General features: G+C 40.8%; 1 protein-coding gene across 3 annotated transcripts in view; it reads right to left on the bottom strand.

Annotated features, from left to right (window-relative positions):
- The window catches only part of p130CAS (Serine_rich_CAS and FAT-like_CAS_C domain-containing protein p130CAS), a 196,578-nt gene that overhangs the window by 92,499 nt on the left and 84,593 nt on the right, over nucleotides 1-19,486 (bottom strand). The window contains exon 1 of one of the 3 annotated variants that reach the window (XM_067126770.1): nucleotides 12,038-12,103. The exons of the other annotated variants lie outside the window; for them this stretch is intronic. Within the exon in view, the coding sequence (XP_066982871.1) occupies nucleotides 12,038-12,088 (51 nt within the window). The 5' untranslated portion in view covers nucleotides 12,089-12,103. Of the gene's footprint in view, nucleotides 1-12,037; nucleotides 12,104-19,486 lie in introns of those variants that run through there. 3 annotated transcript variants of the gene reach the window in all.

Genomic DNA, 19,486 nt, shown 5'->3' with positions numbered 1-19,486 from the left:
CCTGAGGGTGGACAGAAGAAGTGCGGACGGACCGACAAATAGCCATCTTAGTAGTTTTCTTTTACAGGAAACTCAACCGGCCGCCAATGGTTAGTTTCCTTATGCTAACTAGTGCTCATCCGAAGAGTGCATTGAAAGGGAGGCACTGACAATTCACCCAGAAAAATAAGAGTTACCTTGGGACCAGAGTTGTAAAGGGGAATATATAAAAAAAAATCTGCTAAGTTTCATTGGGAATAAAAACACTAAACCAGAAAGAGACGAGACAGATTTAGGCAGAAGACGAAATGTCTAAGAACAAACACAAAAATGAATATAAAAGAAGTGTCAAGAGATCGTAAAAATCCTTACGAGGAAAACTATTACACTACAACATAAGCCATTCCGCAGAGAGAGAGAGAGAGAGAGAGAGAGAGAGAGAGAGAGAGAGAGAGAGAGAGAGAGAGAGGTGGGGAGTGGCCTCGACCCAGATGGACCAACTTTACCCCAAAACTTCCTCCTATCTGATGATATCTCCGCACGAACTGATCACAAGTAGTTTCCTCCGGGAGAAACGCTAACCAGACATCTCTCTCCGATAAGAAGGTAATCGAGGAGACCGATGAACATTCAGTAATTCAAATTCTACAGCGTTAACAGCTCGACTCCTCGTTGCAAAGCGTTCACAACCCCAACTCCCAACAATCGGCCATCAGCCGATTTCCCGCCGTCAGACGCACGGTATCCTCATCATACGAGCGGTCAGATCACCGACGGTGCAAACATTACTTTCTGTTACTCTAACGAGACCGTCTCAGCTTGCTTTCATTTCAAACCTGCTGTTGCTGCAGCGGAGTCGTTCCGTAACAACAACAAAGAAGCAGGGCTGCAGGGTTTTGAAAGCAATGCCCATTCAATGCACGCCGACCGTGGTTCCCCATTTTCCTTTCATCGCGCATTTCCGTACCAGGAGCGACACTGCCCACGTCCAAATTGAGCCCACCCGTTTCTTTCTGATCGCGAAGTCGACGGGAAAGTCCAAGAAAAGACCTATTCGGAAAATCAATGCGATGCCAGGGACACGAATGAACAGGTGCGCCGAGAAACGCCATTCACGGTTGCCAATGCATTTACTTCACCCCCGCCACAACGGTCCTTCCTCCTCCCTCCTTCCCTCCCACACACCCACACACCCACTCCCATCTCCCTCACACTCGCCACGCTCCTCCTTCCACCTTTAGTTTTACTCTCTCTCTCTCTCTCTCTCTCTCTCTCTCTCTCTCTCTCTCTCTCTCTCTCTCGTGATACTCTTGAATAAGTAAAATAATGCGCCGTACTTCGGCGCAATCGAGTTTTCTGTACAGCGTATAATGCTGTATGAAACTCTCAGCCACGGCCCATGAAACTCCTAGGAACTCTTAGAACTTTCAGCCATGGCCCATGAAACTCTTAAAAACTCTTAGAACTTTCAGCCACGGCCCATGAAACTCTTAGAAACTCTTAACCGCGGCTCATGAAACTCAGCCACGGTCCAGTGGTGGCCTGTGTTGTTGGTACCTATAGCGGTGCCAGAAGTACGATTATGGTTAACTTTAATCTTAGATAAAATTAAAACTACTGAGGCTAGAGGGCTGCAATTTGGTATGTTTGATGATTGGAGGGTGGATGATCAACATACCAATTTGCAGCCCTCTAGCCTCAGTAGTTTTTAAGATCTGATGGCTTGCATGAAAAGTAAAAGAACATCTATTGTACACACGATACGCCGATATAAATACATACACGGACGAATTCAGCCGCAAGCAGTTTCCAGAGGGAAAACAAGGACTGAGGACACGAGCAGACAGACAGCCTTCCATTAGAGGTGCATTCCTATTCGACTCTTGTGGAAGAGGCGAAGTCGCCACTGGGAAAACCTCCAAATTTCAATATTCAAAGGCCAGCCCCGTGGCATGACACCGCAGCCAGGCCGCTCTGTTTTTTCTGACAATGTATGACGTTTTCTCGCTTCCAACACAGACATTCACATTTTTCTGTTTTGTCATTCACGTTACGTGCTACGCTACTTGCGACTGTTTTTCTTCACTATTTATTTGATTCTTGTCAATACTGACAGCTGCAGCAATATGAAGAATTATCACCACTAATAAATCGCTCACTTCTATACTTAGATTATGCTGAACATGTCTACTTAGCAAATGAATGCAATAAAAATGTTCAAATATATAAATAGTTATATGTAAATATATAAATAACTAGCGTTTGTGTACCTTTAACAAAGACTCATGCTAAGTCCCATGCCTCCCGAATTCTAAGACATCTAGGAAAACAGCGGCCCAACGCTGTAAATGAGAACGGTTATCGCCATAATCAATGCAACGCCTTTTTTTCATATGCACAGCGTGCCCATACCGTACAAATGACAGCAATATGTTTTACTGTACAGTGGCTCGCGTAAACAGCGGTTAACTCTATCTCACTGGAATGGCAAATAAAACATCTTGCATGGGGCTAATAAAATGCATGTCTCTCTTATTCTGTTAACGAATAGTATTTCCAGTGCAAAGCAATTTAAGTTTAGCTCCGTTCTGGTAATTTTACTCATGTGAACTTACTATTCATCTTAAAAATCGACACCAAAATGAGGAGCACGAGATGAAATCTAACTTTAAATAAGACTGATCAAAGGAAAACATCATTAGGTGCAGTCAACGAAAGGTGGGAGCAACACAATGTTATGCACTTAACAGAAATAAACAAGCAAAAAATGCGCCGACGTTTCTTCGGCGCAATCGAGTTCTCTGCATCGCTACAGCGTAAAATCAAGCCCACCGAAAACAGATCTATCTTTCGGTAGTCTCGGTATAATGCTGTATGAGCCGCGGCCCATGAAACTTTAACCCTGCCCGGTGGTGGCCTATCCTATATCGCTGCCAGAAGCACGATTATGGCTAAATTTAACCTTAGATAAAATATAAACTACTGAGGCTAGAGGGCTGCAATTTAGTGTGTTTGATGATTGGAGGGTGGCTGATCAACATACCAATTTGCAGCCCTCTAGCCTCAGTGGTTTTTAAGATCTGGGGACGGCTAGAAAAAGTGCGGACAGAATAAAGTGCGGACGGACAGACAAAGCCGGCACGGCACAATAGTTTTCTTTTACAACAACTAAAAAGCATGGCTACATATTGCACATTTATGTAGTAAATGATCAAACAGTCCCTCTTAAACTTTTTTTTTTTACTACAAGCAACTGTTCTCCTCTTCCAGAAAGCGTCATCAGTAACTTCAAACGTTCTTACATTCAATAACAGTAATATCTGAACCGTGCTCTTCCGACCTTTCTCTGCCAACTGCACCGTTTCTCACGAAATATTACGGCGTCGTCACTTTCACTGTTCACCTGTTGACATCAACCTTTCAATATCACCTGGCTTTCTCTGGCTTTAACTGACTCTCGTCTCTAGTATCGTTTCCTATTCGTGAAAGACATTCCTGAAATTCATCTTCGAAGTTTACTTTAACACCGAACAATCGGCCAACATTTTCTCATTCGTTTGACGAAATAATTTCTTGCGTCAAATAACTCTCGCACTGTACTGGACTAAGCAAATCCAACTGTCCCTTACAATGCAGTACACGTCACTATTTGCAAAATGTTATCATGCTATAAATTTTCTAGAATCGACACGCCGATTCCCTAAGAATACCATAATTTATAAGTCACATCTGACAAACAGGCCCACCACTTTAAACATTCCTTACTTCCCGATATCACGCTGATTTGCTAATGACCACTGTGGGGTCTTATACCCTTATAGTGTTTGTTGTATCGGCCATTTAGAAGGAAAATACGAATGCTGATCAAATTTCTCTTGATGGCTTTCCTTTTGTATACCTCCCGTACTTTCCAATCAATTACAGAAAGTTCGCAAGGCCCTGAACTGAAATAGAGAATATTATTATTATTATTATACACAAAAACTTGACCTTCACATACAACTGCAGCTGACCTGTGTCAGTCTTCCAGTGCTTTTCACAATTTTCACAAAACCCACGTGGCCAAGTCAACAAAATTGACACCACATCTATCTTAACATTGAATCTCATGGTGGCTTTATACACGTCCACATACAATATATATATATATATATATATATATATATATATATATATATATATATATATATATATATATATATATATATGTGTGTGTGTGTGTGTGTGTGTGTGTGTGTGTGTGTGTGTGTATCGACTCCCATCGAGGAATAAGTTTTCATACAGGAAGTAGATTCTCCAACCTCGAACATTCGAATATTAGGAAGCATTAAAAAATTTGTAAAACATATCGCAAGGGACGATTTTCGTACTACAGGTCTGGCGCAAATCACACACGAACTACCTATTCCGGAGTCCTTTTTTATCAATCAGCTGGTTCCCCAGTTGGAGAACCCAAACATCCTCCATCTTAGTTTATTGTAGTTAAAGTTTCATGTTTCCTCGTGTGTATTCCATGCTTGTTGATAAAGGTCGGTCAACGGTCTTAGTTTTGAAGGATTTTCATAATTGTGATTTTTTTTAATCGTTTTACTCTAAAGGTTTTTAAACATTTTTCTTAGCGTATTGTATTTATTACTCAACATATTCCCAGAAGATCTACGGAAGCATTATCACGGAACGTCGAAATGAAAGATGCTGAAATTAGCTCTCTTCCTTCATCCACCCTTGCCCTAAGAGGTTCTCAATCAGGGGGAATTCCCAAAGGGGGATATTTCAGAGTTTCGGGGAGGGGGAATTGTAATCACAGATTGGCATGCTCAAACTGGCTCTAGGACTACACAAAACGGCCGGGTTTTCTCTCTGCTGGCTCGTGTTTTTGTGTTAGTATTTTGTTGCATATTATTTGGGATGCATCTTTTGAGGTAGACAATTTTGGAAAAGGGGGCGGTGGAATGACATTCTGACATATGGTGAAAGGGTGCATGGGCCAAAAAAGGTTGAGAACCACCACTATTTACATATACATACAAGCTTAAATAATGTCGTATACATGTTACGGGAAGATAGCAAAACCAGGCATTTCGCAAACTGCCTGAAATTTCAGGCAGATAGCGAAATGCACTTCGGGACATTTGATCCTCCCAGGGGCTAGTACTAAACACAGCGAAACAGTGACTCGCCTACACTGTTTCGCTTTGTTCAGTACTAGCCCCTGGGGAGTCAAATGCATTTCGCCATGTTTAGTACCAGCCCCCGGGGTATCAAATGCCCCTGAGTGCATTTCACTATCTGCCTGATATTTCAGGCAGTTCGCGAAATTCCTGGTTTCAATGTCTGTCTGTAACATACATACCGTAAACTCAGATGAACTCAATCTTAAAGTATGTTAGAACGAAACTAAGACCATGCAAAGGGTATTTCGGGAAGTTAGGCCATTCTTTACAATAATTATCTCTAATTAACCCTTTTTAGTTTTCTGAAAAGAATATTATTGTGCCGGCTTTGTCTGTCCGTCCGCACTTTTTCTGCCCGTCCTCAGATCTTAAAAACTAGAGAGGCTAGAGGGCTGCAAATTGGTTTGTTGATTATCCACCCTCCAATCATCAAACATACCAAATTGCAGCCCTCTAGCCTCAGTAGTTTTTATTTTATTTAAGGTTAAACCAGCCATAACCGTGCGTCTGGAAACGATATAGGGCAGGCCACCTCCGGGCCGTGGTTAAAGTTTCATGGGCCGCGGCTCATACAGCATTATACCGAGACCACCGAAAGATAGATCTATTTTCGGTGGGCTTGATTATACGCTGTAGCGGCTCTACAGAAAACTCGGCTGTGCCGAAGAAACTTCGGCTTATTGTTTGTTATAATTCGTTTCAGCTTTCTCAATGCCCGGGTTCTTTAATGTGTTGCACTTTACGAATTCTATTCAACTGTAACGGTAAAACACCGAGGCTTTTTTCACTACCTGTAAACACTACCGCATCAGAGAGAGAGAGAGAGAGAGAGAGAGAGAGAGAGAGAGAGAGAGAGAGAGAGAGAGAGCGAGCCTGAATATGCTAGATAGACTCGTTTGCTGACTGGCGAATGCAGGCAGTAGCATACTCTGTGATGGCAATGTTGCAGGTGCAACACTTTTGGTAAATATTGAATGATGTCGCTGAGTCAGTGCAAGCTGCTCACTTTCCTCCCCTCGTGAGTCACAGGAGACGCGATATGCATAACCCTGACGGCAGATTTCAATCAGATGATATAAGCAAATGCTGATTCGTGAAGTATGAGATAATAACTTCGTAAGTACCGTTTCAATATTCAGGGACTTCGGACAGCCACTGATTCACTTAGGGACATTTGATCCCCGAGGGGCTAGTACTGAACACGGCGAAGCAGCCTGGATGAACTACTGTTTCGCAGTGTTTAGTACTAACCCCTCGGGGATCAAATGTTTCTTGTTTCTAAGTGAATTGGTGATTTCAAGAATTCCCTGAAAATTTCAGGGATTTCGTAATAGTCCTGGTTTCACAATCTTACTGTAACAGGTATATACCGAATACCCATAACAGAATTCAAATATATATTGGCTAACTTTGACCTTAAATAAAATAAAAACTGCTGAGGCTAGAGGGCTGCAATTTGTTATGTTCAAGATCGGAGGGTGGATGATCAACGTACCAATTTGCAGCCCTCTAGCCCCTGTAGTTTTAAAGATCTGAGGGCGGACAGAAAAAGTGCGGACAGAAAAAGCGAGGACGGACAGACAAAGCCGGCAAAATAGTTTTCCTTTACAGAAAACTGAAAGTCAACAGTTATGGTTTCAGTTCATATAATCAAATAGCTTTCAATTTAAATCAACATAATTGCGACAAACAAAGATAATTAAAACTTCAAAGTCATAATAATCATAACAATCTACGTTCATGTAACGTCATTCTTGGTAACTTCCGGTGAGTGTTCCCTTCCCATCCTAAATACTGGCCCCCCCCCCACAAAAAAGTTAAGTATACCTTAGTTTAACTAGACCACTGAGCTGATTAACAGCTCTCCTAGGGCTGGCCCGAAGGATTTGACTTATTTTACGTTGCTAAGAACCAACTGGTTACCTAGCAACGGGACCTACAGCCTATTGTGGAATCCGAACCACATTATACCGAGAAATGAATTTCTATCACCAGAAATAAATTCCTCTAATCCATCACTGGCCGGCCGGAGAATCGAACGCGGGCCTAGGAGAGTGCTAGCCGAGTACGATATCGACCCATCCAATGAGGAACTAATACTTCCCCCAAGATTCTTGAAATCCTAACCGAGACATTTGAGTTATTCTTCAGACGTATAAGCCAACAAATAGTGGAATGGAGCAGCTGACATTATTTACCATTCTTTAGGGGACAATATTCCTTTAATCTGCACTGTACTTCAAGTAAGTTTCTCTCTCTCTCTCTCTCTCTCTCTCTCTCTCTCTCTCTCTCTCTCTCTCTCTCTCAATAATCAGCGAACTGTCAATGTCTTTACCTTGGTGGGTTTATCAAGTCTCATTCGGCCCCGTTAACATATATCTTTTAATTCAGCTTTTACAAATGGTGTCTAAGTCAACAATTTGAGCAATGTGAGGAAGAAAATCTTGATACCGAACGTCTATAGGAAAAGCGTCACCGGATCATACCGGGTATCCCTCAAAATCATAAGAGTTGAAAATCATAAAGTACATTATAATATATATATATACATATACATATACATATATACATATATATATATACAGTATATATATATATATATATATATATATATATATATATATATATATATATATATATATATATATATATATATATATATATATATATAATACAACGTAACGTAATATAAATATATCTATCTATAACAATAAAATCCGAGAGGATCTGACCTTGATTGTCCTCCCCCAGGTGACAGTAGGGGAGACATGACACAGCCACCTAACCACTGCAAACACCAGTCTGTCCGCCCCGGGTGGGGGCGGGGTAGGTAGGGGAACGGGACGGTAGGATAGACATCCACTCTCCTGCAAACCTGTTTGTTTGCCGGGTGGTAGGTAGGGGAACGGGAGGGTAGGGGAGACATCCACCCTCCTCCTGAAAACCTGTTTGCCCGCCCCGTGTGGGGGGTAGGTAGGGGGACGGGAGGGTAGGGGAGACATCCACCCTCCTCCTGCAAACCTGTTTGTCTGCCCAGTGTGGGGGGGTAAGTAGGAGAACGGGAGGGTAGGGGAGACATCCACCAACCTCCTGCAAACCTGTTTGTCCGCCCCATGGGGGGGTAGGTAGGGGAACGGGAGGGTAGGGGAGACATCCACCCTCCTCCTGCAAACCTGTTTGTCCGCCCAGTGTGGGGGGGTAGGTAGGGGGAACGGGAGGGTAGGGGAGACATCCACCCTCCTCCTGCAAACCTGTTTGTCCGCCCAGTGTGGGGGGGGTAGGTAGGGGAACGGGAGGGTAGGGGAGACAGCCACCCTCCTACAAAACTGTTCGTCCGCCCCCGGGGTAGGTAGGGGATCGGGAGGGTAGGGAGACAGCAGCCCCGGGTTCCAAGGCGCGTAGCGCGGGCCAACAAGCTCGTAGTACAATATAATGAATATTGTGTAAAAGAGAGAACAGCACTGGCTGTGTCTAGCCCCCTATTCACTCATCAGTTAATAATAACAACAGTATCTGTCCCTTTCTCATTCCTTCTCAATCATCGGAGGCGGCTGAATTATTAACGAGGGCAAAATGAAAGCTATGCCGAAGTAACCAAGAGCCCAATCGATAAGGCAAACTCCTCTCTCTCTCTCTCTCTCTCTCTCTCTCTCTCTCTCTCTCTCTCTCTCTCTCTCTTACACATACTTGTACTTCCTGCCCTTGAGTATGTATCCATATTCGGTCAAAATAAAAAATAAGAGATTCGCGACCTGTACTGTGAGCTCAATACATTACAGCCGATTTTTGTAAGGGCCAAAAATACGAAAAAGACGGAGGAAAAATCCATCCGCTTCCTCAGCAGTTCAAATAACTGTTCATGACGTCATAATGGAAAAAGAACATATTACAATCAGAATACTGAACCATAAACCAGTACGTGAAAATATTGCACATTCAGTGTCCCACTCGATTTTCAAAAACGGATGCCCTCAATCTAAAATATAGTACCTGTACGTGGGAGGCCGCCCGTATGTTGGCTGATTCCAACCTTACGCTTGCGTCACTCCAAATGGTCTTATCAGAGTTCGACTCATAGAGTCATAATATTCCACAACAGCAGAAGAGCCGATACCGACAAGCTATAGACTACCCATCTGACAATAAATATTGCAATTTATTAAGAGAAGTGATCCCAGCAAGCTAAGTCTAATTATGGCACACAGAAGTTACGGAATTTTGTACATCTGATTCAGCAAAGTTCGCTAAAAAAGGAGTGATTGAGACTGTGACTGAAATTTGACAGCTCTTGTTTTAAGCCAAAGGAACAAAACGCAACGGCAGAGACTTTGACAGCCTATACATAGGGCCAGCATACGCATACGAGTATACACAGTTGTGTACACATTTTCTGGTACTTATATACAAACTTGTAAAAGAAACATCCACACAGGTTCTGTCAAAAGTTAGCTAAGATGAAGACGTTTATTATCACTGGGAGTAAACGGAAGATAAACTGCCACGCCTACTTTTTAGCGACAATTTCAGTGCTTTACTATAACAAAGGGATTCAGCGACTATTAGTGAATTCAAATGCATTCTTTTTCAAGCTGTCAAAATATCAAGTGATGAGAAAATGTAAATAAACATATGTGGATGTATGTATTATGTATGAAGATCAACCTTGTAAAGAGAGGCCCGAGGGTAAAAACTAACAGGAATGTAAATTAACATCGCCTCTTATACAACACAACAATCTAATCCTGCTCTGAAAGACCGACTGCAAGTTATTCACAGATCACAAACACAATCTGTTGCTTTAAAAGACATAAAAGAAAGAATATAATGTTAACAGTTAAAAAAAAAAGGAAAACTTGAATGCTAATCAAAATGACAACGAAGCAGTCTCTCTCTCTCTCTCTCTCTCTCTCTCTCTCTCTCTCTCTCTCTCTCTCTCTCTCCCCCCGATACAAATGCCATTAGCAATGGACGCCGAGGTTTTGTGGCTACGCAGATGACTAGTGTCTTCAAGTTAAAATACTCAACAGCGCATTGTGAAACGGAAACCATGTCGCGATGTTCCATTTATGGTTAGACGAGAGCGGCGAGGAACTCGCGACGAAAAGTGAAAGAGGAAAACTCGCAGGTTACAACTGCCTCAAGTTAATTGCGTCGTAAGGTCACAGGGAATAACAATGCTGCTGTTGCAACTATTAGGTTACAACAACCTGTACTACAGTTGTACTACAGCGACTACTAGTTTCTTAGAAGCAAAAGGCTTTCGATTATAAATCCAGTCTTTTTTTGAATTGTTAGATTATAAATCCAACAGTTCACAGGATTTGCCGGTGAAGAAGTTTGTTTGGAAGGTAAATTTTATAATAAAAATAGGGTCAAATTACAATAACTTTTCTTACAGTTCTTACAATAAGCTAATCAAGCAGAAGGCACAACATTTATAACTCCAAAAAATATTACAGTACCGGAAATATTACTTTCATTTTAAAGAATATTCGCTGATAGAACTGAAGTGACGCATAGAATTTCAGGCCTGTCTGTTAGGTCTAAAAATCACTAGCAATAAAAAAAAAAAAAAAAAAAAAAACAGAACCCGGAACATTATATGTATGGTGAATGTTACTGGGCCTCTAATATACATCCAGCAATATACGAAAAAAATTTTGTTTTTTAAATAAAATTAGAACGCAGTACGAAAAGTGAAGGCAAATAAAATGAGCGCTTTTCCAGCAATATACGAAAAAACAGTAAAATAAAATAAAAATAAAATAAAATTAGAATGCAGTACGGAAAAGTGATGGCAAATAAAATAAGAGCTTTTCCAAAACTGCCAAGTCAGACAGTTCAAGTCCAGTTGTTACTTTCAACTCTGACCTCTACAGAAGAGGCATAAAACCAATAACAGGCAATCTGTAACAACGAATTATTTCCTTTTAACCAAATATGTACAGCCTATGACCACATGGAACCAAAACACGCACACATGCATAAATAATCAAGGTTCAAGATTACAAAAACTAACGTGCGGTCGACAAGCATTCTAGGAAATTGCGAGAGAGAGAGAGAGAGAGAGAGAGAGAGAGAGAGAGAGAGAGAGAGAGAGAGAGAGAGAGAGAGACTATCACAAAATCATTATTAAGGCCAAATCTTAAGCTAGCCATACACGATAGAGACTGGCACGGCGGGCCGTCACGGCGGTACTGGCCCTCCGCGCCAGACCCCTAAGGATTGCCCATACACGATGGAGACAGGATTTCAAGAGGTCCTGACTTTTCTAAGCTCTTTTCGAAAAGATCCTCTGAATGAGGAAATTTTAGCTTTCACAAAATCTACGTCTGCGTTCTCATCAATTTTCTTGCAGACCTCTAATAACTCTTCATAGGCAGCCTGCTTTTTAGATTTATTAAAATAATATTCACTTTTTACCTTCCATAAACACGGATGAAGTCTATAAAGTTCAATGAATTCAGTAACAAAATCTTGAGTTAAATATTTGGTTGCCTGCGACATACTTGAGAAGTTGCAATGAGGACACTGCTTAAAATGATATGTATGGAGGCCAATCTTCGTCCTACGGGTGAATAACATTCAGTCTCAGGTATCATACTTGTTTTATTCTTGAGGGATGGTCAGGACTCTGGGAGGCTAATCTCTTCCCACACACGTTAGGGACTTGCGCGGCGAGTCAGCAAATTGCAACGGGACAGGACAGGATTTTCAACATGCTGAAAGGATGGCGAGCCAAGACAAGCCCGACGAGACTGGCTTTTTTCCCCCCATACACCATAAAGACTGGACCGATGCGGGACAATCCCCTTGAAATTGACGGGCCAGTCTCTATCGTGTATGGCCAGCTTTAATAACGTCTATTGAACTGAAGCACGAACCTTTCCAAAGGCGACAGCACACCGCACCCTTCCCTGCCACGGCCTTTCCATTCACTTACCTGAAAGGAAAGAAATCATAACATTAACCGTTAGGAATAATCTTGACGCCACATATATGAATCTACATCTATCTAAGTTTAAATAGGTTAAACCAAGTGTACTTACTTGCTGGACCCGATGACCACCACTGTGCCAATGTAGAATCACTACTGGATTTAAAAAAAAACGCCGAGAATACAGACATGTAGGCTACACACCACACCAAAAAAGAGAGAAAGAAAAAATATACATATACATACAGAGGAACGAAAGATACATGAATTCAAGTGAAACAAGGCGAACAGCCCTTGCCATAAGAAGTCGCCACCGGCCAATAAGGGAACGTATCCACATTTCTGGAACACTCGACTCCATTTCTCTCAGACAGTCACATTACGAGTCCATCTTTCGACGTGCCCTCCGCAGCTGACTACTGGCTTCTTCTCCCTTCGGCGGCTGCAGGAAGCCTTGAAGCTCAATGCACAAAGAACACAAAACATCATCCTTAAACAGGCGCGCATCCTAAAAGGACTCTTACACCACAAGGCGTTCCTACCAAAGACCCGTGCTTGAGAAGTGAGCCGACCCTCCTGGGTCACCCCCATCCACCCCCCATCCCCCAATGCCTGAGATGGGCTGCACACCACAGTATAACAGGAGATCTCCGCCCACGAAGTCTCTTTTACGGGGAACATGGAAGAGGGAGGGGAAGGCCAGAAGAGATGGGTCTGCCCGCCATGGATACTGAAGCTACGCTCTCTCAACTTGGCCTTATTCGGCTGCATCTGACTGCGCTCTTTTGTCCTGCAAAAACGAATAGCTCACGAGTCACACATACGGGTAGAGAGAGAGAGAGAGAGAGAGAGAGAGAGAGAGAGAGAGAGAGAGAGAGAGAGTTGGGGTTAACCTCATGTCCCCAAAAACATGATTTTATTTTTACTTGTTTCTTCTTCTCCGATCTTTTGGCCTCTTGATATGGGTACTCATATATATACATACTGTATATATATATATATATATATATATATATATATATATATATATATATATATATATATATATATATATATATATATATATACATACTGTATATATATATATATTATTATATATATATATATATATATATATATACGTAAATAAATAAATGAATATTTATACATTATATATATATATATACATATATGTATGTATGTATGTATGTATATATATAAAAATCGGAGTACAGTGAATAAATCTGTAGCAAATGTACTAGTAAACAATTTTATAGCTTTCTTCTTAAAAGCTAATAAGCTAGATTACTCCAAATTTACCGTAATAAAAGTGAGGCTACGTAGAGACTCGATTTATGAGGGTATACAAAATAAAAAAAATAAAAAATTGCACACCACAAACGATAAATCTTGGACGGCCGACTACATTAAATACTAATGTCCCTAAGCACACTTGAACGATTCCTGTGTATATCACTTTATTTGCAAACGACACTATTCGCATCATTCTAAGCATCATTCCTGGGCTTCTTAATAATGAACTTTTTTTTTTTAGCGAAGGCAACACTACTGCCAATCATTAATGTCATAGTGGAGATGAATAATAATAATAATAATAATAATAATAATAATAATAATAATAATAATAATAATAATAATAATAAATACTGACTTCGCTTATAGAATTCATTAGAATTTTTCTACCTAGAATTGGTAAGTTAACACTGAATTTTTTTCTTCCCAATATATATTTTTGGCTCTTGTCCATTACGTAGGAAAGGAGAATTTCCTGAAAGTCGTCTTTATACGAATAGCAAACCCGGCCGATCATAAAAATACGGAATGTTTTGAATACTCAACGACTTATTATAGTGTCAGGAGACCTTGTGGTGGCTCTCTCTCTCTCTCTCTCTCTCTCTCTCTCTCTCTCTCTCTCTCTCTCTCTCTCTCTCTCTCTCTCTCTCAGGCACAAAATAGCTCTAGAGTAAAATTCTGTCAGAACAGATGTTTCCTATTACTGTACCCACAATCTTCTGAGCAACTTAGTCCAGCGAGTCATTAACTGATGTTTCATGGGTTCAATATTTTGCCAGGAATTGTGTTGGGCCATTATACATACATACATACTTACATACATACATACCATATATATATATATATATATATATATATATATATATATACTACATATATACAATATATATATATACATATATATATGTGTGTGTGTATCAGACATGTATAAGTGCGTGAACACACGCCCATAAGATAACAAAATCTCTTGGTACTAATTTGCCCCACATAAGTACATGTAAAAGCCATACTTGAGAGAGAGAGAGAGAGAGAGAGGGAGGGTAGCCTACACAGGAGCGGAGCTGGGGCGTGGAAGGAGAGGCATAAGAGAGGGAAGGTAACTTCCTCTCCGTCGTTGTATAAAAACAAGACCACCACAAAACACAAATACCGTCTTAGGCTTACTTCAAGGAAAATGAAAGAATAAATCTTGGAGGAGTTTACTGGAGTTTCGTATGCTTCCTGGAAAGGTGCTCGAATTTCCAAAGTGGGGAGGGTTATAATCTAAACACAATGCGCACGCTTGCTTGCTTGCTCTCTCTCTCTCTCTCTCTCTCTCTCTCTCTCTCTCTCTCTCTCTCTCTCTCTCCTAGTGTACTGAAAATGTTTCTGAATCCTACAATGAGAGACCTCCTTACTAATGGCTTTCACTGCTTTGAAATTCAAACATTAGTGCAACCAACAGCAAATCTCAAACATGGGCCATTGCTATCAACTTTTGAAATAAAAGGCAACAGCTCAGTGAACGTGATGCAAGCGCGCAATTCAGTGCAAAAGCATCTGAAACAATAATTCAGCTGCATCCACTCTCACAGTAACAATTGATTTGGAGAAATAACAATCATAACCTTGACATGGCCATCTAAACAATAATGACTTCGCAAAAAGTAATGATGATGGAGCTGAAATACAATGAAACTGTAACAATTATCTGGGAGAAATAACAATCATAACCTTGACATTACCATCAACACAATAATGACTTGGCAAAAAGTAATGAGGATGGAGCTGAAATACAATGAAACTGTAACAATTAATTAGGAGAAATAACAATCGTAACCTTGACATTACCATCTACACAATAATGACTTCACAAAAAGTAATGAGGATGGAGCTGAAATACAATGAAACCGTAACAATTCATTGGGAGATATAACAATCATGACCTTGACATTACCTTCTACACAATAGTGACTTCGCAAAAAGTAATGAGGATATAGCTGAAATAGAATGAAACCGTAACAATTAATTGGGAGATATAACAATCATAACCTTGACATTACCATCAACATGATAATGACTTCGTAAAAAGTAATGAGGATGGAGCTGAAATACAATGAAACTGTAACAATTATCTGGGAGAAATAACAATCACAACCTTGACATTACCATCAACACAATAATGACTTGGCAAAAATTAATGAGGATGGAGCTGAAATACAATGAAACTGTAACAATTAATTAGGAGAAATAACAATCATAACCTTGACATTACCATCAACACAATAATGACTTGGCAAAAAGTGATGGGGATGGAGCTGAAATACAATGAAACCGTAACAATTAATTGGGAGATATAACAATCATGACCTTGACATTACCTTCTACACAATAGTGACTTCGCAAAAAGTAATGAGGATGGAGCTGAAATACAATGAAACCGTAACAATTATCTGGGAGAAATAACAATCATAACCTAGACATTACCATCTACACAATAATGACTTTGCAAAAAGTGATGGGGATGGAGCTGAAATACAATGAAACCGTAACAATTATCTGGGAGAAATAACAACCATAACCTTGACATTACCTTCTACACAATAATGACCTCGCAAAAAGTAATGGGGATACAGTATAGCTGAAATACAATGAAATCGACTGAGAAAAAACAGTGATCAGCACAGGGAGCGCACATACACCATCACAGGAAACTCGAATTCTTTCCAACAAATGAGCACCATTCAAAATGATCAACAGCAGAGAACAAAATTCGCAGCAGGGAATTAACTCCCGGCATCTGACAACAGCCCCAAGTGGAGAGAGAGAGAACCTGGCTCAAATCTGTACCCCTTGGCTCGGTCGTCGGCCCCTTTGCACTTGGAATGGGCAGCTTTAATACCCACCCGACGGGGTAATGGATTTCCTTAATGGCTTCCTGACAGTTCCTACGGCGTCAAATGAGATGCAAAAGGAATGGAATATCTTGAGAGGCTTTAAGACAGCTCGCGCTGTCGCGTGCTCTGTATGTGGCGCTGTGCTATGCAGCCGCAATGGAGGATTTTTCCCATGGCCCACCGATGCATGGCGACAAGCAGAGCTCGGAATGGCATCAGAAGAAAGAGCTACCAATTTTTACCACCTGTCTTCGATAGACTAACCAGCAGTCATGATCGCTGTTCATTCATCGCCTTGCACTTTTACGAGTCAATAAGTGGTACTACCATTAAGTTAATCGGCAAGCATGACTTATTCATAAAGCGGCAAGTCAGTTCTCGTCATTAATCATCACGTATCACCAATTATCACTTATCAGCGGGCCTTTAGAAGTGATCATTAATCGTCTAACATTATAAAAAAATTATATATAATCAGTAAATAAAAAGTTGCCACTCACCGATGATGATTCATATTGCCGAAGTACCTTCCGGGCCAATGATCAATCATCATCAGAAATCGATTCTAACTACAGGAGGCTGGGAGCCATTTGTGAACACGTAATCCTTTTATTGTTGCAATGGGCAGAATGCGTGACCCCTAAATAATTCTACACAAAACATAATTAATGATTTCTAATAGCAGCCACACTATGAGACAATAGCAAAAATTATTCAACGTTTACTGACACCTGCCCTCCCCCCGTGCCCGAAAAAGAATTTAGTATATGCAATTAACAAAGGAAAGTTGTAGTCAAAGCCAAATTTATAGTACAGGGACGACACATAAAAGAAAACTCTGTAAAACAATACAACCGCCAATCATTATATTAAAATGACGTCACGGCATCAAAGGCAAACTCTTTCCGTTCGTAACCTTCAAACTATGCAGATGGACTCTTATTAAAGGGGCGATTCCTGTGTTTGTTATTAGCTAACCATATATACTGTATATACTGTATATATATATATATATATATATATATATATATATATATATATATATATATATATATATATATATATATATATATATATATATACACACACACACACACACACACACACACATATATATATATATATATATAAAAGTGTGTGCGCGTGTGCGTATAAAACCGAAATGGAGCAATGAACGTTAATAAGATGGTCGTAGGATGGAAGCAGTCAATTCGTGTATGTACATGGGAGTAATTATATATAGTACAATGGCACAATGACGTGTGATGCGCGAACACACAGTATTAATATTAAAAACTAGCGCCCTACAAGTCACTTAATAAGAAAATGGAAGAAAAATGCTACTTTAAGCACTTACTGCAGGACGGTGACTATCCAACCCTGCAACAAAAGGCTAGGAAAAAGCAATTCCCTATTCGTTGCATATTGTTATGCCATGGCATAAAAGAATAGAATAGAAAGCACTTCGCCCTGAAGTACAAAAACAAATCCTCAAACAACGTGAGCCGGAATATCAAGAAAAAAAAAAAAGGTCTCCTCGCCTACCATAAAACAAGCTAGAGTACGTTTGCCCAACACTTTCTCCCGAGACTCCTAGAGTGATATGGGAGAATTCTCTCTCTCTCTCTCTCTCTCTCTCTCTCTCTCTCTCTCTCTCTCTCTCTCTCTCAGACTTCCGGGTGCAGCCGTTACTCTACGGCAAGGCGCAAATGTAACTTCTCCTTTAATGTCGTCACATCCAAGCGGCGGTATGCCGGCACACCGCTAGAAAGACCTCCTCGGCATGGCTGTCCATGAGTAGGAGACGACGGTTTGGATAAACAATGTAGATGCTGCTTTGGACAGCGTCTGCCGGGGTGGGTGTGTGTGTGTGTGTGTGTGTGTGTGTGTGTGTGTGTTTGTGGTGCCACTGAACTTGAAAGTCTCATCTGCCGGCGACGCGACGGTGGAGATCAAGGGGAAAGAGGCCCAGCCTGAAAGATCTGACCGACGCACTGAGGCTGCCATGTGAAATAGAGCACTGACAACATGCGCTCATAGGCGGACAGACATTATATGTATGTCTGTATGTACGCACGTATGTATGTATATATACATATAATATATATACATATATAATTATATGTAAACATATATATATATACGTATATGGGAGTAATTATATTGTGTAATGGGAGAATGACATGTGATGCGAGAATAAATAGAGAAAGAAAAGTATACCTTAGTTTAACCAGACCACTGAGGAGCTGATTAACAGCTCTCCTAGAGAGGGCTGGCCCGAAGCATTAGACTTATTTTACGTGGCTAAGAACCAACTGGTTACCTAACAATGGGACCTACAGCTTATTGTGGAATCCGAACCACATTATACCGAGAAGTGAATATCTATCACCAGAAATAAATTCCTCTAATCCTTCACTGGCCGGCCGGAGAATCGAACGCCGGCCTAGGAGAGGGCTAGGCGAGTACGATATCGACCCACCCAGTGAAGAACTGAATAAAGCAAGAAAGGTATGCACAGAAATACTGGGAAGAGACCTAGATTGCCCAGGAATGCCATGGTGGAAGTGCAGGAAGAAACGGTTGATTCAGTTGTCTTTTACACCCCTGAAGTGAACATGCTGAAGTGATTGAAAGACATAAATTGAGACTGTTATAGATACCCACTTCAGAGAAATGGAGTAATGTTATATATATATATATATATATATATATATATATATATATATATGTGTGTGTGTGTGTGTGTGTGTGTGTGTGTGTGTGTGTGTGTGTGTGTGTGTGTACATATATGTGTGTATATGTATGTATATGTATGCAATATATGTGTGTATATATGTATGTATGTGTATATATATATTCACATGTGTGTGTGTATTCTTATTCACGTCTCAAAAACAAATTTCACTACATCGTTGACTTTACGAGAATCAGGCTGCCACGCACTGGGGAACTTTCGGCCATCCAGAGGTTAAGACAATGAAAAGAGCGAGTTTGAGCGGCTGGACAGCAAGCTAAAGAGATCCAAAAAATAAAGGACATGAAGTGCAATGACGCAATGGTGGAACGGGGCGAAAACCCCACAGCTGCACTAAGAAGTAATAGTTAAAGAGGTTGGTCAGCAAGTCTGAAGAAAGGAAGCGAGATGGAGGTCAAGTAAAAGGCTACAAAGTGGGTGGAGCCAGGGGCCGAGGGGACGCAGCCAACACCCTTTAGCAACGCCGTAA

This window comes from Macrobrachium rosenbergii, chromosome 25 (genome assembly GCF_040412425.1).
Source record: "Macrobrachium rosenbergii isolate ZJJX-2024 chromosome 25, ASM4041242v1, whole genome shotgun sequence".
NCBI classification, from domain to species: Eukaryota; Metazoa; Arthropoda; class Malacostraca; order Decapoda; family Palaemonidae; genus Macrobrachium; species Macrobrachium rosenbergii.
This window is presented reverse-complemented; position numbering and strand designations above follow the sequence as displayed.